Source organism: Ceratina calcarata, unplaced genomic scaffold, assembly GCF_001652005.2.
Source record: "Ceratina calcarata isolate Rehan_Ccalc_2016 unplaced genomic scaffold, ASM165200v1 scaffold255.2, whole genome shotgun sequence".
Classification (NCBI taxonomy): Eukaryota; Metazoa; Arthropoda; class Insecta; order Hymenoptera; family Apidae; genus Ceratina; species Ceratina calcarata.
In genome coordinates, this window is record NW_017147567.1 from 609,326 (window position 1) to 633,635 (window position 24,310).

Sequence of the window (24,310 nt, forward strand, 5' to 3'; positions counted from 1 at the left end):
GATGTTTGTGCATTTATGGGAATTTTAAACACTTCACAGAAAGACAGTAATACAAAATACCCAAAGTAAGATACATTTCATTATCTTTAGGAGAGGAAACTAATGTCTATGGTCGGTATTCGAAGTCGTTACTTATATTTAAGATCGCCTTAAGCATTTGCTTAAATCCCTGTTTCCTGTACAAGACAGGGACTGGAAATATGGGATAGACAAAGATAGTAAAAGCTTAAGATGATCTTAAGAATAAACAACGACTCTGAATACCAGCCTATGAGCGTTTCTTTTCTTTAATTTTATTTATAAATATAGAAATTTGCATAAACATCCGCAGTCTAGATATTATATTAAATAGTTCCTAATTAGACTGTGGGTTTAAATACAAACTTCTGCGATATCAATTTAAATAACGTAACAACCAGAATGGTTTAAGAGGACTTCGTTTCATCCTTCCCATCTGCAGACGAAACTACTTTCTCATTCTTCGTTACCGACCTTATCTCCTTCCTCGCGTCGCCGTATTGATTATTGAAGAAAAGCGCAATAGCCTCCTGCTTCGCAGATTCTTTATCGACTTGACTCCCGTTCCTCTCGCTAGCTTGCCCCACTAATTCATCGATATCCTTTCCCTTCTCATCCACCGTAATATAATGTCCTTTAGGAACGTCGTTAAGTGCGGACTGCAACGCGTCGCTACTAAACACATGCTGCAACGGTTGGGCCTCAGGCTGGCCCTGAAGCTGAACCTGTCCCCGTTCAGGCTGTTCGATGGCCGCAAGAATATCTTGCAGGAGTCCATTTGATAACACCTGATCATGCCTGATGCTACCATCAGAGTTCTCCGTTCCTAGTCCCCCATCAGCAGCTTGGATCTGAAGAGTGTATGTACCCTTGGAACCCTGGATCTCAAAACCATCGCCTCCACTGGTTGTCAGTCCCTTTGCTAACGACAGAGCCTCGCTGCCCTCCTGGGTATTCAGAAATTGACTAGCATCCACATTGTTCGGAACATTCTTCGCCTGATATTTCTGCTCGAGAGTCAAGGCTTCAGCCCTAGCACCGCTACTTTCTTGCTCGTAATGAGAACCCGAGACTTGAGATTGCGTAGAGGTTGGAGCGAATAGAACGTTTGTTGTCTCAACAGCTTGGCTATGGTCGCTAGACAGAACGTTGTCCCCAGTTTCATGAACACCTATCGGCATCCCATAGCTGTCTTTCAGGTTTGTCTTCGGTTGCTCGAAGCTCTCCAAGCTCAGCTGACTTATCGACGGCACGATACTTCCTGATCCTCCTAAAACGTTCAACGATTCAGCCTTAAAGTTTGGACCCAGCGCGGCTCCGAAGCTAGGAGCATGGCTTCTGGTGTCCTGAAAGCTGTACTGCGTGCCAGGAGCTGAATGCTGGAAGCCGCAATCGTGACCGTCACCTGTCGACAGCGGTATATTCACCACCGGCGTGCCGTACGTAGTCGTTATAGCGTTACTGATGCTGTCGTATAAATTGTGCCCGGCGGAGACGAAGGAAGAAGCGGGTCCGAAGTTAGGCGCTCCGTACGTCAGCACCGGTGCCGGTGTATTAAACTCGCTAAACGTCAGGGGTGTCCCGTACTGCGCGTTCGGCGCGGCTATCGGTGAATGCAAGCTGTTGGCTAGTTTGTTGAAAGCGATCGGGGCATGGAGTGACGGCAGCTGCTGCTCGAACGACAGCGGTGAATGATACGTCTTTGGCGATTTGACTAATTCCGCGTGTCTCAGTGGAGGCAAGTAGCGATTGAGATTAGTTAAGAGCCCGCTGGGGATCGGTTCTTTGAATTTGATCGCGTCGCGGGTTCTGGGTGGGATCAGGGAGCCGGGAGGAAGCGGCGGCGGTCTGAATCCGATCGGGCGATGGTGATGTATGCTTTGTTTGAAAAGCGAGCTACCGTGCAGTCCGAAGGATGAGAATGATGACGCGCGGCCTGCCTCCGCGGCTGGATATGGGCCATTAGATGAATAGGACGAGAGAGGAGGCGCGCTGTAGGAGTCAAGCACTGGAGGCAGGTATACACCTGATTCGATGGAATTGAATTTTCCGAACGGACCGTTAGACACAGGTGGACCATAGCTGTTCGACAGCGTGCTTTTTTGCGAGAAATCTTCTGCAGTGCCGAAGCTCGGATGCGATCCAAGATCAAACACTGGCAAATTTAATACCGGTAATCCAGTATTATGATCCGAAGTTAACTGTGCGCCAGGGAGCAACTCGAATCCGACTGTTTTCACGAGAGAAAGCGGCTCTACCTTAGGCACGTCGTACTGCAAGTTAATCTGACCTTGAGAAAGCTTTTCAGGATTCTTCGGTGGAATATTGTTGTGGAACGGTTCGTATTCGGGCAACGGTGGCGGTGGAAGTCCTTTCTCGTCATCACCGGAGCTGACTGAACTCTTCAAATCGTGATCCTCGGGGTTCTGAAGCGGAGCTCCGTAAGAGTCACTCGCTACATGCGAAGAGGTGTCCGAAACCCTGTGCTCCTCGGAATGCCCGAAATTCCCAGATTGTTGATTAGTTAATCCAGCGATAGGCTGCCAGCCGTCGTATTTGATGTCAGGCGGTGTTGGTGGCGCTGATACTCCTGGTGGCGGAACCACCGGAGGCCTGTAAAGGTCAGCGGGTGGCCCGTACTGAGCCTCAGGCGCTACAGACAGCGCAGGCGGTGGACCATAATCGTCACTTGGCTGCGAGTTAAATTGAACAGCCAATTTTTGCGGGGGTCCGTAAGCATCGAGAGACACTGGAACACTGGGCCCATGTATTGGTTTACTTAATCCGAAACTCGGGGCTCCCAAACTTGAAAACTGATTCGAAAGGGACGAAGTGAACTTTAATGGTGGACCGTATTGAATCTTCGGCGGCCTGAACGAATATGGCGGTCCATAATGCTGCTTCGGTGGCCCATAATGAAGCTTCACCGATCCAAAACTGAATTTCGACGGCAAAGAGGACAATGGGGGAGCGAAACTTTGTTTAGGTGGACCGAAAAACGGTTTAATATTTCGCGGCGGTCCGTAGGACGATGGTGGCCCGTAGATCGGAGGCGGGGGTACGTCCGGTGGTGGTGGCGGATATATAGGCGTTGGGCCTTGGTCACCGACTAATTCCGGTGGCCCGTAAACAGGCGCTGGTCCTTTAATTCCAATCGGTGGTCCATAGTCATCAGAAGGTGGCCCGTAGGAGTTACTTATTCTGTCGTCGGCTTTAATTTCGTTCTTCTTCTCTTCGTCCTTTGTAACCAGTGTCTGCGATTGAGCTTTGTTAACCACTGCTTGAGCCTGGTACTCAATTAGCAGGACGCAGAACAGGATAATGAAAATCTGAAATTAAAAGAGAAATTTTTATAATAACATTGGGATGATAGTTCTTGATGTAAGGGTCAAGGGTTTCCCTGTACGTTCTTAAGTCAATTCTTTTTGCAATCCTCGAGGCGAAGATTCGAAGCGTTGACACAAAATAAATGTAACGATAACTAGTAAATAGTTTAAATTAAGAGATAAACAATTTATTAAATAATAGTAGCGGTTGTACGAGTAGCAAATGTTGTCTAGAAATCCTTGCAACTCTGAACTGGGACACTGACCGAGTTGCAAGGTTAACATAATACTTTCTCCCAAGTGCATCCGAGAGAAGCGCAACGCGAAGACAAACACGAAGTCGCATGTCCTACGCTTATATTTTTCATTTTATCCAATGTCTCCGCAAATTGTTTTTATTAAAACTGAGATACTGTGTATATAGTATAATGCGCCCACTTGTTGAGGCCCAACCTGTAGTCTCGCGTGTGTGCAATAGTTTACAGGTAGGTCGGAACCGGTACGGGGGACGGACGGTTGCATCGATGTAGGCAGATTGCGACTAGGTCAAACACCTCCTCCATGCATAGTCATATATTCCGGCCACGTAGCCGGAGCGCACGTAACGCGGTGTAAGGCATCGCTTCTTATCGAACGATTTGTTCGAAAATCCGATGTTTAGTTCGCCTTCCACTTTTCCCACCTCGTGCATACCTCTTCCGTATCAGAAGACGTTTGCAATTTCGTCGTAAGACGTAAATAATTCACGGTGAAAGATGTGACAATTATAAGGAGTGTGACCCACAATTTCTAGGGGTCAAAGTAGATTTCTCGATGATGGAATTCTCAACACTTCAGTGGATGACGAAATTCTTAGTACGGCTAATAAAGTCTTAATGTTGAAAGGATTGACGATTTATAGATAGACGAGAATTTGAATAAGAAGTAAATGTAAATGCCATTCGGATTCCAATTTAGCAATCTGCACTAACATGTAATTATTTTCTATCTAAGAGAATATTGAAATAATTTTTTTATTAAATTTCTTTAATTACATTTTAATGCCAAATGGTGGCCTGCAATTATCCCTCAATCACTGCAACGTCGAACTATAATTCCTGCTTTCTATACTTTCGTTAATTAAACCTGAGGCTATAATCATTTTCATCACGTTTAGTTACGCTCGTAACGTTGATGCAACAGCGTGTCGGGTAACTGTAACATCGTCCGCGCTCGATACGAGCAGCTAAAAAATTGTTTTACTTTCACGCTACAAAAATAGTACCGTTGATCTATGTATCTACTCGTTTCACTTTTATCTACCGTTACCCCTCAAACGTATCTCAAATGCTGGTGGCAGTTATTTTACTCTACATTTAGAAATCGCGTCATGCGTACGCTAGATACATACGTTACAGCGAATACGTTAATTTAGTAGTGTCCTACAAAATTTAGCAATGGGTTTTACAAAAATATTAGCAATTTTTTTTCAATTTAAACCAGACCTCCCTACAAATGTTATTTAATAGTTGTATCATTTGCCATGATTAGACTGCGGATCTTTATCCAAAATAAACCATTTGCAATGTCAATGTAGAAAATGAAATCTAAACAGGAATTCCTTTTGTATTTTAAAAATCATGATTTCGCCCTCGATATTTTATGTGTCCTTGAACATAAACTGATTTATGTATAATTTTTTACGTACTATTTTTCTATAAATATATGAAGTTCATAGTGTAATCATGATTAATCTATAAAATATCTGGGAAAGCTGCATGACGCTGCTTAGGCTCCCGTTGAAAAATCATCGACTGAGAGAATCCTTAGAAGATTAGCGGTCGACAACTTTCCCAGACGACCAGAGAGAGAAAATCGCATCTGCGACACGAACTACCGTTTCCATGACGAATCCTTCCGGTCAATTGCAACAGGTCCGCGAGTGCCGCAATCAGAGATCGCAGGCTTAATCACCTCGAATTAAGGAGCCTAGGGTAGCCATGTGGCTTTTCTGTCATTTTCTCACCGAATTAATAAACTTCTTTGCTGTTGTATTGATAACGAGGTAAAAATAGTGCGAAATTTGACGACGATCGAATACCCCCAATCGGACTGTCCCCCCTTAAAGCGCCTAGGGTAGCCACGTGCCATTTCTTCCTCTATTTTCTCGGCTTCTCTTCTTCCGATTTATCGAGAAGGCAAAAAAAGTAGCGGAAAATATAAACATAATTCGATTTCTTAAAGAATTAACACAAAATTCGTTTAATTTAACGTAACTTCCAATGCGGTCGGCATAATCTCCCGGAGTACTGATCAGAAGGCTTTGAAATGTACTTCCCACGAATCATTAAAACGATTTTTGTGTTGATTCTCTGGGAAATGAAGACGTGGATTCGAATGGCCCATATTTTTGGCCAATCCAGTTGACATTCTGCTTTACCGCACTATTAGATTCTGTCCCCTAATAAAACTTCGAAGAACCGTGTCGTATCACGTTCTAACTTCGTATGATCGAACGAACATCTTTAAGACCGAACAAACACTATACACAATCGATGAATGAAACAATCGAGATATGCATATACCTCGAAGAGGTTGGGGACTCCTCGATCACCTACCTTGCTCTGAAGCATGGTCGCGTGCAAATCGCTAGTGGCACTGTACACAAGTTAAACGACACTACCAAAGGTGTTCTCGACTCTATTTCCTCCTCTCTTCTCGTTTCTTCTCCTGTCTCCCCGTTCCTCGACGCACCAGTGTAAACAGACGCGGCGCGCCGCGGTTTCAACTTTCGACGGGTTCAATCGAACGCGGATCTAGCTTGACGTCGCGTTGCGCACACCATCGTGACACTCGTCAAACCGGGAACACAAGTCGACCTCTTCGGAGGAGGTCCCGCGACTCCGTCGCAACAAACACAAAAGATACTCGGCCCCGTACGAGCACTCCGCTTATATAGACTCCGTGAGGGGTACCAGTCTGGAGGAATCCTCCGTTGAGTAAATCGAGGAAACTACGTCGACCGTAGGAGAGAGTGAGGGAACATGAGAGAAGCAAATGAAGAGAGACGACGTGACCGAGAGAGGTTCCCTTCCTCGGGCTGGGAGACAGGGAAAGGTACGTTGGAGGGAGGAAGAGAGCTGGTGCTGATGCTCAGGATGAGGGAGTGGGTACCACTCGTACGTTGGTTTAAAATTCTCTTTCTAGAGAAAGTAGGCTAACTCTCCGAAGCCGGCGAAGATGCGCTCGGAAGTGTTCAACCGATGCGTATTGATCACTCATGTGGTCATGCAAAATTGTATCGATACTTTCTCATGCAACGACGTCCTTCCTCATGGGTTGCTCTTATATTAATTAGTGGAAAACTGCTAATATTTTCCTAGTAGAATTTTTGTAAAGAAGAATGGAGATTAGATCAATTTAATACTGACAGGAAGCTTCTGGGATTGAATCTAGGATTGGGTCCATTGGGACAGAAACTGGTCTACCTTCGAAGAGAATACACGTGTCTACAAGGAAAGAATCGATCGTTCCAAATCTTAGTGTTACAACATCCCTAGTGATACATTCTCCTATTTGTAGTAGCCTTTCAACAATTTGTTATATTGAGTTAATGTTAACAATTGTTATTAAATGTTTCCATTGTACATTTTAGACTCTAATTATTGAATTATTAAAAATTTTATTAAGGAATCTTTAGTTCTTTGATTCTCTGTTTACCTAAAGCCCTAAAACGATACATACCCCAATTAATATCTAAGCAATCGGGAATAAATGTTGCAAAGAAAAAAGTGTGTTCGTGTCATGCTGAATGGCAAACGTTTGAATAAACTCACGTCGACTAATTGCCATAGTGATCTGGCTTTCAAAGAACAACACTGTACTTGCAATTAAACCTTCGTTGAAATACTTAATTACAATACAATTAGACCGAAGCTTCGTTGAAATAGTTAATTACAATACGACGATGATGAGATTCTCACGTCAGTGAAGAGCGCGAGGCACAATGAAATAGAAACGCGACCTGTTTCACAGCCTCCGGACTCGAGTCCGGACGTAAGTGAGAATAACCCCGGTATTTCGTGAATCAAAATCAAACCGAGTACGACTGTGACCTCCTCGTTGTGAGGTAAGTATCGAGCGATGAATCACAAAGCACGTGTCCCAACTTTCACTGCGCCTTTTCGGTCCCCCTGATTCAGCCGACATTCTCCGGAGTAATTCGAAATCGATGACCAGATGATTTCAGAAGAACGCATTTCTCACGAGAGTAACGATCGAGTGAATCAACTAATGTACCCAGCGACATTCTCCGGTGTAATTTGAAATCGACGATTTCGAGAGAACGGATTTCTCATGAGAATAATCATTGAACAATCTAATAATAATCGATCATCACTGTCACTATGAACTAAAAACAGTGAAGATCTTGGGACACTTTCACGCGGAGCCACGCTGGGCTCGCGTGAATCCGAGAAACATCCACTGAATATTCAATAGACATTATTATCAACGGTGTCGACTGGTTCCCTTTCACGTTCAAGGCCCGCGGAGCAAGCCGCGTGTAATCGCGCGCGTTCCTCCCTCCGCGCGGAGATCCGGCCAAGGTGAAGGTACCGCGGAACACGCGGCGAGACATCGGCGTGGCAGCCACGGTCAAGTTTGAACGTATGGAAGACTTTAAAAATTTTCGGGTCACGGAATGGAATGCGCGCAGGTGCGGCAGCATCTCGCGAACGGGGAGAGAGAGAAGACTTTCTTCTTTCGTTCTCCTCGAGATCGCCTGACATTCGTTCGGTGAAATCACGGAACCAGCTCGATAGATAGAACGAAGGTAGGAACATGTTTTCATTTTATTAAAATGAAGTCATTAAATCAACCTTAAAAATCCGAAAGGACATTGCAACTGAAAATTCCTGAAACCTCTGACTTTAGTAATTCTAGCACACATTTAATAATGGTTTATCCGAATTCCCATAACAACGATGTATCATAAATTTCTATTTTCCATAAAGACTCTCAAATATATCTTAAATACTGCAACTGAAAATTCCTGAAACACCTGACCCTAATAATTCTAGCACACGTTTAACATCGATTCATCATAATGCCCAAAACAACGACGATCAATCATAGTACCTAATAATCTTCTGTTTTCTACAAAGCTTCCAAACATTCGTAATTAACAAGAAGGTCAGGGAAAATGAGTGAACGATCATCATTAAAACAAGAATGCTAAGCATCTTCGGTGACTGGTTTCCACGTCGCGCATCCGGTAAACCTAAAATTTCACCTGGTGACTCAACCGACCGGTAAGTATCGGTGAAAACTCCGAGACCGAGATTTACATTGTAAATTTCGTACCCAACTACATGGTACGACCTAAAATCGCGTAAGAATTTCATGGCACTTGGACACCAAGGCGATTATAAATGTTCCGAGTGAACGGCCAGTGCCTTTACTGTCTTTCCTGGTTATGTGGTCCCAAAATGGCGGCCATACTATAGTCCTTTTTTGGGACAGTTTAGCCAAAAATAACCTGAAGTCCTTCAATAACTCTCTGTCTGGAACTTATGGGTCTTTTAATGGGTCTTTTAATGGGATGGGTCAGTTTTAGACAGTTTCTTACAATTGGCAGACTACAATGTAAAATAGAGCAACGAATTACGTTCGAAGCGTTACGTTACGGTTACACCGCGAGGAACAAGATATTACTCTGACACGCGTGTTGTATTACGTCTGTGGAATCGTTAAAGTGATGCGATATCCTCTGAGATCTGTACTTGCTTTTTTTCCGTGATCACCGACGCGTGATAAATAGTGTTTTAGATCGAATCTGATACGCTTAATGATATACGTTTCCATGTAACGCGAACCTGTGCCCCGACTTTCTTCGACTTGTAAATGTTGACGAAAAGCATCCATAACATTATGTAAGTACGCTTTTATTTATATAACCAGTTACTGAAATGAAGCAAACGGGGTATAAAGAGGGAGTGAAACAGGTTGTTCTATGATCGGTGTTGAAGGAAATTTCTTCGTCGGGAAATTTTAAAAGAATAAAGTGAAAATAGCAGACGGACGGGGAGAAGAGAAGAAGAAAAAAAAAGGAAGAAGAGATGGAAGTGAAACACGGCGCGGCAGTTATCTCGGTGCGAGGAAACGCTCGCCTCATACCATTACGGATGTGTCCGAATGAATTCGTTCCGCGTACAATTTACAATTTGTCGCGTAAACTGAGACAAATGTACCCTCTATATCTTAGAGATACACAATTAAATTTTAATCTTCCGGAATAAACGAGCGATTTGATTATAAAACGTTTGAGAAGCAACATTACTATTACTTATTACATTATAATTGTGTCCACGTAACTCGGAGCAATTGACCGTTGTTCTGTTTTGTATAGAAATTAGAGAGTCGTGTGAAACGGTTGTAATTTCCGTTTTTATACAAGCCGAGATGCGAGATCGTTTCAGTTAATTGGTAACAACGGCGTATGGCGCGTTGAGTTCGGAAGGCGAACGATCGATCGCGGGGCCGGCCTGTGCGCGACAGTTTATTCAGTGGAGAAGCGCGACGGCGGTACACAGCATTCTTATTCAGGTGACACGTGGCCGTTGCACGAGGCTCGAACTTAATTACACCGCGATGAGCATTTACAACGCAACAGTCTCTGGGGCGTTTGTCTCGCGAGCGCGTTAACGACAAATTGCGAATTGCATTCGGAACGAATTCATTTGGCGACGTCCGGGAACGGGAGGCGAAGGTTTCTCATGCCAAGGGAATACTATCGGCCTCTCTCCGTGCCTCTTTCTTCATTCACCGTCCTTCGCAGGATACCGCCGCACCGCTGACCGTGCTTGTCCACCCTTCTCCTCCTTCCTTCGAGCAGCGACGAGCAGGGTCGCAATTGCCGGGCGACCGGATTTTCCGGAGAAAGGAACTATACTACTGTCGACGGCTTCGAACCGGAACGAATCGTCTAGCGCACGCAGTGCAAGTGCAAGCCCGTCCCTCCCTGCCTTCGGCCTCTGCCTCGGGCTTCCCCGCCGCGTAATCGCCAGACGATTTACCGATAGGAGATTTAACTTCTCGGTTTAGAAAGCGCGCTCTCGATCACGCGCCTCGATCCCGTGATCGGACATTCCCCCCCCCCCCCTCACCCTGGGTGACTGCCCTCATCCTCTTTCTTATTAAGATTTCTAGATCCGATGGTACCTTCCTTCCGCGGTCTATCAACTCACGTATCGTAATTAACGAATCAATCATATCACGTTTTAGTAATTAGTTATGGTCTCAATTTTAATTAAGTTCATGTCATCTATTATATAAATTTTATAAAGGTAAAATTATTTAAAGTTTATGTCACCTAGTAGCTAATCATTTTCTTGTATTTCCTTTTACTTTCATGCCTTCTAAAGAACTTTAAAGAGCTAAAGAACTCATACTCGTTAATAAAATAATTTTAATAACAATAATAAAAGTTAATGAAAGTAATTATTTGCACAGCTAACACACGTGAGACAGGAATAGTCCTGTTCTTTAAAAGGATACAGAAATCATGCTCGTTAATAAAATAATAATACTAATAAAAATATCAATGTTTATTTGTACAGGCAAGACACGTAAGAAAGGGCTAAAGGGCACATGTTTGTTAATAAAATAATAATAATAAAAGCATCGATGATCGCATGGGCGAGACACGTGAGGAGCGGAGGGAAAGACAGTAATGCACTTTCTTCTTTTACTTCATTCTTCCGAATACAGCGATTTAGTCACGTCCGTAAAATAGGTACGTACGTGGACAAGAATTTCTACATTTTTCACCGACCGAGAAAGTTTCTAAAAGCCATCCGAGAAACAGGAAAGTTTTCGAACGTACCTGCCTTCCCTCTATCAACGCTTTTACTGTCGAAAACGTTCATTGTTGTCAGAAATGCATGTATCCGCGTATACGGCGAAACTGAATGTCTTTGTCTTCCGCGTAAAGATCGATTAACTTTTGCATGTTTTAGCGATAAAACGAAGTGCCTAAAGCCGCAAGACGCGATTGATGGAACGGCTACTTCCTGGTATATCACTTTCGCTTACCGAGAAAGAGCCTCATTCGAGATGCGAGCAAGCATTTTCATAAGAAAAAGTGACTGTCGACAAAGAGCGCACGTCTTAAACGAATAACAGGCCTAGAATTATGAAAGGAAGTAAATTGAGACTGTCGTCATGTTTCAAGAGCTTTTCAAACAGAATTTACACAGACTGATTTTTTCCGAATATTTTGTATAACATTCGAAGTAATATGTGACGACGGCGCAGACATTTCAGACGCAAACGTTAGGCGACTCAACCCTGTGTAAATTATTAACACCTGATGCACTCACCAGTTAGGGTCCCAGCGTCACATTCGTGGAATCGCGTATCAAGAGAAATTGCCTTATCGCACGTTCCAGAGAACGACATGAGGGACTTTCGTTTCAGTTATTCTCTTTCCGAATAAGCAATAACTTCCGGAATTTTTCAACGCGTCACGCGCGACGCGCCACTGTTCGTCGGATCGCGAATGTTACAAACATCCCGCCGAATCGCACTTGAAAGGTTTATTTCAATTTTGCTGATGGATTAATTTCTATCAAAGCGGAAGCGTGGGTTCATTTGAAATGTACATAGAGAGACTCCTGGCCTCCTGGAGTTTAGGGTATTCTACTTTCACCTCAAATATTTGACGTAACGTGGACAACAGGCATTTGGTAACGTGAAGAAATCTTCGTTTCGTTATGTAAATGTGTCACCAGTACTTGAAGGGATTCCATCAGTTTCTCATTAACACTGAAAAGGAATCCAAACAGTTTTTCATTAACACTAGAACTATAGACTTTCTTTTATACAGGATATTATTTAACATTCACGAGCTGTATCCGACGATAAGTGCCGTTGAATATAACTGGTGGGCGGTATCTTTATTTTGTCAAGGTTATTTGAAGGTCACTTGTGTTCTTCAAGTAAACTTATATCTTCCTTTCGCTATTATGAAAGTACAGAGATAGAACGAATTAAACGCGTTTTAGAAAGGATCTTGAGGCAATCGAAGGTCGCAAAATGAACGACTTTTAAAATAGACAAGAGCCTGATTTCCCTATTGAAACGCCGTAACTTCTCGACGTCCAATCGTGTACCTTCCTATTCCAACAGATTCTCGATCAGCGTTATCACAGCACAGGCGAGCGACGAATAAGCATAAATAAAACGCCGTTATGTCATCACGGATCGTTGAACCATGGTGTACGGCACATGCGATACTCGTGCATTGATCTCGCCGTTACAGTAACGCGAACCTGATTTCACGCTCCGTATCGTCCAGCGAGGGAAGGATAGCAGGAATCCGGACTATCTGGTTACGTTTACGATCAGTTAGGCCTTCGACTACGTGTGACAGCGCGACGCCTTGGCCTTTCACCCTTCCATCTCGTTACGTAGCTGCTACACGCGTCCGTAGATCAGTACAGGCAGATCGCGAAACTGAATTCAATTGCGATGCACGGGTGACAATGTGGAGCTGGACTGGCTGACTAGGAGCGAATCGAATCGAGTAATCGATTAGGGACTGAGTTGAATCCATTAGGGATTACTAGACTGAAGATTTTATTCGTTTGTTACAAAATTGATTACGTCGAAACACACGAACGTAGAGAATATAATCGAAGTGAATGAAATATCGACAAGGAAGTGTATAGTGCGATGGAATTTTGAAGGATTAAAGGAAATTTTTAATAAAATTGATAATCCACAAATTTTATTTTGCATAAAAGTCCGCATTACAATGTCACAATGGTACGACTTTAATACAATTGTAACGTTAAAATTAAAATTATAACTGAAGTTAAATCTGCTCGAAATTGCATTCGTCCGACTAGCTGTTCCATTGTGAATTTCTTCGAACTTTCCAATTTCGTTATCAATATTTCCAGATTTCATATCCGAGGAAAGTTGCTTCGCGAAGTAACGTCCCGTACCGAACGAGCCCTGGACGTAAGAATTACGATAAGTAGGTGACCCGTCCGCAAATATACACAATATCCACACGTATCTTGCGAAAATGTCCGGAAATCGTATTCAAAAGATAGCCGCGTATCTGGGCCACGAACGAGCCCCCAGGGTGTGTGTCAGAATTCTCGTTTCGTAAGTAAATCCCGTCATCTCCAACAAGAAAGTGGTCCCGATATCAGATTCTCAAGGGCGATGATTTGATTTCTCGAAATCACGAATCATCGAGCGAGTCTTCTCTATTTTTAAAAAAAAAAATTTTGCGTTTACACTCGACGATGGCAAATATTGAATGCTAATAGAAACTTGAGAGTCTTGCCTTATTTTGCAACAAGGACGATAGTACGTTTCCTCGCGTTGCATAAATCGATGTTTGCTTTAGGAATTATCTCTTCTTATTTGAGGAGACATGCCGTAACAGGAAAGCGATAAAACATGAAACAAAAATAGCTCCTTGTCACGTAACGCTTTTGTGAAACTTTTACCGAGTGTATTGGTTCCTACGGATGGGAAAGTAATTATTCGAGCAACAGATTTTATGCATTCGGATTGGATTCACTGGCCATACGAATTCCTTTGCAGGAAACGCAATATTTTACAATTACATAAACGATGAAAGGAGGAAACATTTTTTATTCCCATTGATAAAATCGTAACCGTTGAAAGCTAGAAGAGAAATAAGAAGAATCTCGCGTGGTTAAGCAGGAGACCACAAGACGATTGTCTTCAATCAACAAGAAAGAGTGAAATCGAATAAAAACAGAGATAAGGACAAAGAAATATCGTCAACTTTCTTAAAGATAATCTAATCAACCGCAGTCTCTTTATCGTCGATTTAAAGAAAAAAAACAATATACATCCTCCATGTCCTATGAAACAGAAAAGTATTCCATTTAGAAACGGACCGGGTTTCAGTTCATTAACTCGAAACAAAGGAACAGCTATAAGTCTGCAGTTGGGAGCCAGTCACGAAACGAAGTGCAACTAATTTTCTTTAACACGAGCCAGTCGTATCGAGCTCTTATCGTATCCCGTAACGCGACGCGATAGCCCCCGTGCGAATTAATTCAAATCCAACTGGTACGTGCAGCCGGCGCGGCGGCGCGACGTTGGAAGGTACCTATCGCTTGTTCTTTATTAAACGTCAGATTTTCGGCGATGTAGGTCGCCCGTTTAATTTCCGTGTCAGACAAGAAAGAGAGGGTCCAGTGTCTCGTGAAAGGGGGGATAAAACGATGAATAATGAAGAACGAATGGATGGAACGACGAAGAGGAGAAAAATATGCATGCATACAATGGAAAATTATTTTTCAGCTTGTTTGAATTCGTGGAAAGTACGTGTGAGATTAATTTCTGATTATCAGACGCGATAAGAAGTAACAGCGATTAGATTATAATTTTCCTAAATTGTAGACTTTTAAGAGAATTGATTATTGAGATTGATTTATTGAGGCACTTCATTTGGGCCTCACTCATGCCCTGCACAGCAGCCCTATAATCCCCACTGTTCTCCACAATGGTCCCACAATCCCTACCACTCTCCCTGAAATCGCGCAAATATGGTAACGCTGTTCCAGGGGCATTTACGAAACACAGATCGTCTCTGACTTTCTCTGCCTTCGTATTTTCTTACAGGAACCTAGAAGCGAGAATTGGAGCTCAGAAAAGAACGAGGAATAGTAGAAAGTAAAGGAGGAGAAAGGAATTCCTGTTCCGTTCCTAGCTTTGTTTGCCTCGGTGTAAAATGAAACTGTTGCTCTATCAATCGGCATTCTTCCTTCCTTCCATTTATTCCTTTTTTTCTTCTCGGAGCATCGAGGCTCGTTTCGCTCGTCGCTTGTTCTTTTCCTATTTTTCCTGTCCGTCAGCTGGCTTCTTCGCGCTGCACGTCTTTCACCAAGTTCAACGGCGCTGCCAGCTAAAGAGAAATAAGCCTGTGCACCGGAGGGTTGCACTGGCTGCTGAGATACCGAAGATTCCTTCAGAGATTGCGGACGGAATTTTCGTTGTACTGACGGACGAACTCGGCCACCCCTCTTCCTTCTGTCTCCCGCGTCTTCTCTTATCTTGGCCCTGCTGGTATTATAGCTACGTCCCCTCTTACCCTCCGGAGCACGGTATCCACCGACAGATAAAATTCCACGAAAAGGCCCTCCGTCGGCTGCTCCCCTTTTCCTCTGGAAACCTGAACTAGCCTAAGCGTACCTTGGTATTCTATATCGCGAATCACCCTCGCCTCCTGCTGGGAGTACGGAGATTTTAAATCATGAGATCTCCTCTCTAGGGTCCACGTTCAGGTTACAAGGTATAAGGTATCCTTCTACCTATCTCTGTTTCATACTAAATATAGTGAGTGATTCCACAATTAAATATAGAATAACTTTTTTTGAACAAATTGACCATTAATTACTTGTTAGATATCACTTGTACAAAACGGATGAGAGATTGTGGGGTGTATGATAACGTGAATGATATCACAGCAATGACGAGCTAGCAGGAATCCTTGAGAAACGTGGAAAAGGAGGCCAACAGGAAAGTTCCGAGGCCAACGTTCGAGAGTCAAGTTTGGGAACGTCGACTTTCTTCTTCACCAAACAGGTTCCGACGCTCAGTCTCGGAAGTCGACGCCGTGGGCGTGTTGCTGTTTGAAAACGAAATACATTTACAACCTCTTAGATTTTTAATCTTGCGATTAAACGTTTCCAAGATTCAACGTCTAATATATTTTAGAGATGAGACGGAGAAAGTATGATTATAAAGCGACTGGAGGAAAGTAATGGGAGATGAAACGGATAAAAAGAATGGAAGAGAGAACTGCTGTGTTTATTGAAATATTCATCGAGTGAAAAATATCCTAATTTAGTATGCTTAATGAATGATTTAATACGAAACTCCAACGAAACCGATTGGACCATTCGTTCGGATGTGATACTGCTACATACATCTATTTATACATATGTGTATGTATGATAGAATTTATTTAATATTGAATTTAATATTCAATATCGAAATTTAATATATTTGCTCTATGCTATATATATTTAATATATTTGCTAATGATTTATTTAGGTTATAAGCTTTTTTTCATAAGAAAAATCAATTTGTTTATGAAATTCATTTTCAAATTTCGTTTTTATTTGATTCTCAACCAACTAGTGGGCAATATTTGAATATCGTATTCTAGGAGCCAAAATAAATATTGACAAAATTACAGTTCGAGCTTCATTAATTAGGTATTAATAAATGAAAATTGGGCGTTCTTGCACCTGAATCAGGCAATTCGACTTGCATCGTCGTATGACTGACAGCTGATCGCCTTCGATCGAAACACGTCAATACGTTGAAGCAGGCCGTGCCTGTGTGCTGACGATGCAAATCGAATTGCCTGATCAATTCAGGCGCAAAAGCGCCCAATTTTTATTTATTAATAACTAATTAATGATACTCGAAACATAATTTTGTCATTCTTATTCTTCGTCTTATTTTGCGTCGTAGAATACGATCCTCAAATATTGCCCTCTGTATGTATGTATGTATTCCGAGTCCCCATTTTTTAACTGCATACTATTGTGCACTCGAATAAATTGAGACGTTGAAAGAAAGTTATAAAGGAAATATGGAGGTGATTATAGTTACATAAATACAATCCATCAATGAAGTACACACGTCCCAGTTACACATTTAAGTTGGGATATTATTTAGCAATTCTTTAAGAATTTTAGGAAAGTTTCCCTGAATGATTAATGCTAAGAGAACAATTGACAACTTTCATTATAAGATAATTACAGTGACTCTGTGTATAATCAAAGTAAATAATTCAAGCTAATTGCAAATTTCCTCGTTCATTGACTCTACAAGAAATCCACTACTAAGTCCGTGAGGAAATCTAGTAAATGAGAAAACGAACTTGGCCACATTCCGTACGAATTCCACTGGCGACACACTTGGCGATGATTCTTAAAAAAAAAAATAATGGGTGATTAATTAATTCTAATCTCGTCAGGACGCGCAGCTTGCAGGCGACAGCGACGGGCCAAGTTATTGCATCGAGATACGTGCTCGCGGTATCTGGCGATAAAATTTGCATTAATCGTTCTCAATAGCAGAGGAAATGCGAGGAACGAAAAGAAGATAAAAATAGAACAATTCTACTCTAATAGTTGTTTCATAACAAAACAAGTGTAGTGATTATAAAAACATTTTCAGAATGGGATTTTAAATGTTTTACTATCACATTTGAATGCAGCATGAGAATTCTTATTTTAAAATAATTATTAAACCAAAAACGTGCTGCAATAGGAGTCTAATTAATTGACATGTTCCAATCGCTTGAGTAAACAGCCGATCGACTGTAATTGCATGCTATACTTGATAATTTATATTATTTGGGAACACGACTATTTGACGATCGTTCCAATTAATCTCTTAATGGGAACAGCGGAAAATTGTATTCGGCCACAGTAATGCAACGAAAAATCGTTACAATTGTAATTAACGTCTCGTTATAACGTAAAAACAGAGACTGTAATTTGAACACGAGTACTACTGCAGTGTACCGTGTCCAATTCATTAAACAAACTTCTCGTTATTGTATTTTATTACCTAACATCGCACGGCCAACTTCGATAGAATTTTAAATGAGCCCCTTTTGTTTAACATGATTTCCCTGTTGGGAAACAAAAGAGCTTAATCAGTAATTAACTCTGCGGGATTTAAATCCTCTGGAAATATTATAGAGGCCGGAGAAGGGAATTCAATGTATGATTTACGAAGTGCATTATAAAACACTATAATAATTAGTACATCTGTTTTATACTAATTAAATGCCGTTGTGAGGCTCGGTGAACGTTAAAACTGAGAAGTGAAAAGTGCATCTTATACATGGAATTACACAATCAGATAGTAGATTGAAAAAATATTAATGTAGAGTATCTTGGAAGTATGAAGTTTGCGTCTAATGACATGCCCAGAGTCATTGAATGTATCAAACAGGTGGTATAACTTATTTATTTTCGAGACTATTTTAGTCATAACATTAACATTTCCAAATCTTGAATTATATCTCTCAATGTAAAAAGCTTTGAAAGCTCGTTCCAATCTCAATTTTTAATATTTATTACATATATGCAATTATTTATGTCTGCGTTGCGTTGATTAATTGTTTCAATATGCAATTCCAAATTAACGAAAACATAATTAAACTTTTCAAATATTACACAGTTTCCAATTAACGTTTCACGTCAACCTTTTTTAAGTACCCTTAATGTTATTACATTTTTGCTAACATTTAATTAGCCAATTGCTTGAAACTCGTCGTTCTCGTTGAGTAAAATTAAAATTTGAAAAATTCATATAAAATATAATTAGCAATACGTGTTCGCTAATAAAGAGAATGTAATAAACAGCGTTACTAAATAATGAACAAAAATAATGAAACGAAAAGTACAAACATGAACTTCGAAGCGCCCTTTGATTCAAAACGTTTTTATTTATGAACTATCTACGTCGGTGTGATTTACGAGGTGAATTGTGTACGGGTATATCTAAGTGGCGACTGGTACGACGAAAGAGTTGTTGGAGCGACGGCAGGAAGAAAGAAGCACGAACGGCGTCAACGTATAAAAGGAAATGGTGTCAGGGTAGGGAGGCCGGTTGAAAGAAAGGAAGGCGTGAGTAGCGCAGGGAACGGCATTACGTAGGTATAAGAAGAGCAAAGGAAACAGGAGAAAGCATCGGAGGGTCTCGGGGCGAGCAAAGAGGGAGCCGCAAAGGCCACAGAGTCACCCAGTAGCTGGTCCCTTCCTCCCTGTCCCCTGGCCCGTTTCCAAATCTGCTCTACAAGCTTTTTCTATTTTAGCCCCTTATTTTTCCGTTCCTCTGATTTATCGTTTTATTGTTCACCAGCCGCTCCGACGACCGCTGAACCTCGCTCTCGCTCCCGCTACCGCACTGCGCCTATCCAACCCTCATACCCCACCTTCGATTCTTTTTATATCGCGTGCCTCTTCGTTTTGTACGCCGTCTCACCTCTGATCGACTCGTAACGATGCTCCCACACCAAACCGCGTCCAGGACAATTCCACAAGTCTTTGACAGATTCATGGAATTTAGGAATATCGATGGAATATCTACACAGCTTGGCGCAATGATTCTTTGAAATCAAACAATATCAAAGCAATCATTGCAGAAACAGGCATAGGTTTAGTACTGTTCAACTATTGTATTGTTTAAGTAGTAGAATAAATTAATATTTATTATTAATATGACGGGTACAGTTCCCCTTTCTTTTTTCGCGCGCAATGGTATTCTCTATGCCTTCGCTACTACAAAGCGAACAGCGATATCTAATTGTTTCGTAAAAACTGGCATCATATCATATAAACACTGAAAAAATCGAAGAAACAATTGCTATGGACGAAAAATACTTTTGATACATTGTATGTTACAATAGGGTGTCACGGTGTCACATACGGAAGATACGGTGAACGGCTGATCTACTGCTCCAACGTGAATCCCGTCAAAAACGTTCTTTCATAAAGAATTATGATACGGCGATAAATTGTCATACTGTAAATGAATACAATGAACGTTGTTTGATTTATACAAAGAGTTTTTTTACTTGGTAACAATGGAGTCCTTGCAGGTACACACTCCTGTATCTTCCTGTAGTATAGTAGAAGCGTCGCGTTTCCTCTCGCGTTATCCTCCTTTCATCTTCCTCTGCTCGACGTATATCTTCCATGCAATTCAAGATGCAGAGATCTATTTACAACCGTAATACCACAATTTGTATGCATTATAAATACAAAGTGATACCAAGTTCTCTGTTCCATGCTAAATTCCTTTCCCCCATATTCGTTCTACGAAATGCTAAAAAATAGAGATTATCCGCGTAATAAATTGCGAGATTTAATTATAATTATCGTGGCCCCGCGAGAGCTAATTTTTCTAGTTATTTTAATGGTCCCGTTTCGTTGGAGCTCGTACTGAACTTCCGTATTATAAAGTTTAAACTTCTGGCTGACAAGTTCCGGCTACGAACTTCTCATCTTATTAATAATTTCACTATAGGAGGACCGGGGACCCTGATAGCCTTATAGATTCTGTTCCCGATTCATTATAAATATATGTTAATAGTTAATGTAATCATACTCTTGGCTTGCTAATGTGTACTTCTTATTTACTCTTCACGTTATTGCTAAGTTTTCTCAAGCAGTGTTTGCATGCATAATGAAACTTGTAAAAGCAGAACGATCTTTTTTATATATTTCCTTCGACTTGTAAATTTTATTAAATATCAAAATGATCTCATTTTATTTTCATTTCTGAGCTTAGTAATTTCGAAGATACATCTGATACACAATTAATGAGCTACTGTTGTAATTAATGTTAAATAGAAAAATTTCCATCTATGAAATGTTGAGTTATTTTCAGAAGATTCGTGAGTTCGATGGTATTATTGTGTTTATTCCACGGTACGGTTCCACGGTGCTGGGATAGGACGCGCGGCATACAAACGACGTTGAATCGCCGTTTAAACAGACGTCGCACGTATCCGCGTCACGGCGCAAAGTCCGACCGTAATTCGAATTAATAGAAACGCCGCGCCACCGCGCCGGGTGCCTTGAAGCACCCATCGCTTCGCCCCGGCGGCACCCCGGCTCGAAAAACGCGTTCGCGCCAACCGTTCATGATTCCAGACCGAATATCTCAGGCAATATGCAAATATGCAGATATTTTCATATTTCATTTGCCACAATTTAATATTAGTAGCCATGTACGATTTCTAGTCTATGTATTAATGTCTATTTTATCTAATATATGTTTTTATGGTATTCCTTGCAATGGCAATTTCGTGATTTGTCTGTCATTTAACTAATTACCTATAGCGACATTTTTAAAAAGTATTATCGTTAGATCACAGTAAATTAACGAGACCCAGTATCGGACTTTTCACGCACTTCTAGTTTCTAGAAACAGTCCTCAAAGTTGAAAAACCGCAAGAACTTACATCATCGCGAAACAGACCCATGGATTTATATGTAGAACTCAGTTGAGAGTAGGTGTCGTGATTTTGGCGAATGTCCAACGAGATGGGACTACTTCTGGTTGCTCGGGCGAAGGGCGACGACAGGGCGAACGTGGTGTCCCCGATGATTTGACAGAAAGACAAAAGGAACAACTGGAAAATGTCGCGGAGTGCTACTTCTATCACCGAAGACCCTTTCTACTTGAAGGTCCCCCGAGACTTTGAACTCCGTACAACGCGTGATCGAACACCTTCCCTTGCTTTTCCTGTTACATTCCATTCACTGGTAACCAGTGAAATGACTATTCTTTATACCTTAATAAATGCAATCATTAGGAATACGCCGTAGTGCACCTGGCGATTTTGGTCACTAGTAAAGATTGTCGTAAAATCAGCAGCGGTGTTAAAAAGGTGTCGATTTCAACTACCTGAATTTTACGACCTCCCTATAGTTATATCCATTTCTCTAGCTATACCTACTATAACAGCTACACCATAAATCCTTGTGGGGCAAGGAAAGTTCTACCTGCGGGCCGTTTATAGCTAATAAAGGCAAATACCTGCCACGTTGCTTATGCGAAATCCATAAAATATTAATACACATTAACCGTCGAAGTGATACTGACACCAGGGACAACAATGCCATCCCCTGCTACTACTCCGTCATGGTAGATGGGACGAAACGGTGTCGCCAGTAAGTACCTGACTAACGATTTTAATACTCCATATGCAGGGGAGTTCCTAAACGACGCTGGGGACGTCGTAACCGCCGAGGTAAGGGTTGGATTTAATGACTCGCCAGATTCCTTCACCTCGTTTCATTCATTTTAATAAAGTCTTGAATATGACTACTCCAGTCGAACTGACGCGGTATTGGCAAGACCAGAACACCGTTCATTTTTCTGATAAATAAGGAGTTTCAGTGTCATGAACTATGCTTGAACACAGATTTTAAGTAGACAATCCCAGGATTACTAATTTGATCAAGGATCATGATATAAGAATGACAACATTTATTTACAATATATAATTTAAGACACAGACGTTCTTATTTTATATTGCACTTGCAACAGCACTTGCAACAGCTGAAGGTAGAATTTTCTAAACCGAATCAAATCTTTTTCTCCATTCCTCCAAGGATTAAACTTTGGAACCGATACCAACCAAGCTCTCCTTCATACAAAACCATCGTCACATGAATGAGGATTGGACCATTCAACATTTGTTTAATATTTTTTTATATTAGTTGTAGCAAAGATAACCGAGAGATGAACAGTACTGGAAAGCGTAGAGAAATGGGAAGTGGGAACAATTTCGTGGTCCGTTATCAGTGTCAGCACGTTATTTTAGTGAATACCGTTCCACGTTAAACCGGTCATAAATGCGCTCGGCGGCCAAAAACCCGAAGATTAATTCGAAACTCGAATTTGATCGCCAAACGTTGATAAAGAAAAGCAGCAGAGTCGGTGTGCAATTCTAGAAAATAGCGACGAATGGATGCGTGCCAGAAAAAGAGTATGCCTGAAAGTGGACACAGGCAGAAATCCAAATTTTCCAAATCCATCGTGTATTATCTACCTATTAAACTACCGAGTCTACGAATTTTCAAATTGTCTTCATCTGTACTCGTATTTAGTGTAAAAACTGTTTAGGATAAGAATCGAAGGATTCAGGAGATAAACAATCGAGCATTGACAATCTATGATTTTCCTTGAATATTGCACGTTTTATCAGTTTTTTAAAATATGATAAATATGGCAAGCGTTAAAAGGTGATTTACATAAAAAAAAGAAGTGTCTACTTAAAAATTCGTTTTCTAAACTGATGCATCTTCCATTTTACATTAAGATCTGCAGTCTACTAATTAATTTTCGGTATTGATTAAAAATGGCTCACGAAAGGACAGAAGAATACGGTTGAACAGTTACACTTACAAGTAGCGGTCATAAATAATTCGCAACTAGATATCGTAAACGTTGTGGAGTCTTTGCAATGTGTATAAATCATTCTTACCGAGCCTCGTTGTAAAATCTTACTCCCGCTGCTACAACAGCTGCCGGGGCATAAACGTCTGTCCCGTTGATGCGGTCGCTCCTGCATGCTGAAGAGCAAAGTTATATTCGTCGGCATCGCATTAAAATTTTACGTTGCAAACGCCGTAAACAAGCGTGTGCATAAAAAAGTGATAAATTTCGAAGTTTAAACCGCTTTAGTGCGTTCGTGACTCACTACGGTTCTTAAACAATTGTGACATTTTTCATGATCTTCGGAAATAAGAGGGGTTTCCGCTTCGTGCGGTCAAGTCAGAGTTCGAATCAAAGGTCTAAGTCTAGTGGTTTGAAATTGCAATTGTTTGAAATGGATTTTCCTGAAATCTACTATTCTCCATAAAAATGATGAAACGTGAATTTCAATTTTTCAATTTAATTACTTTTAATCTAAACGAGTGCGAAGGGACATAAAACATCAGTCGATCAACGACTGTCACGTAAAGCAACGATACCAAACCAAGTATGTACGTACTCAGTTGCATGCGCGAAGGTATTGCCCGTTTCGCGTCGCGAAACCACGAAGCATCGCGAAAAACAGTTTCGCCCCGGTACGATAAATCATGTTGAAATTCTCCGAGGCTGACAGGCATGTAGTTTTACGACGGCCTGCACGCGAAATGCAAAGCAGAGGGTCGCCCCGCAATTAATTAGAGTTTCGTGAGACCCGTGCATGTGCCGAATCGCCTCCTTTTTTTATATATCGCTCACTTAAAAACTGCGGAATAAGAGATCCCCTGGGGTCTCTGACACTCTTCTGAGGAGACAAAAGCGATTGGCAAGGCTGTGACAGAATTTTTATTTCGTTGATCGAAATGATTCTTCAGCAATTCCAGAAGGAAAGGGTTTAAGTCAATGAAAGCTTCGAA

At 41.5% G+C, this 24,310-nt stretch overlaps 1 protein-coding gene across 1 annotated transcript; it reads right to left on the reverse strand.

Moving 5' to 3' along the window:
* Positions 1 to 275: 275 nt before the first annotated feature.
* On the reverse strand, positions 276 to 5,956 carry LOC108623177 (proline-rich extensin-like protein EPR1). Its single transcript, XM_018021500.2, has 2 exons — positions 5,942 to 5,956; positions 276 to 3,347 (listed from the first exon to the last, which is right to left on the reverse strand). Exons 1-2 carry the CDS (start codon positions 5,954 to 5,956, stop codon positions 426 to 428), a joined length of 2,937 nt encoding a protein of 978 aa, XP_017876989.1. The 3' UTR covers positions 276 to 425.
* Positions 5,957 to 24,310: the final 18,354 nt, after the last annotated feature.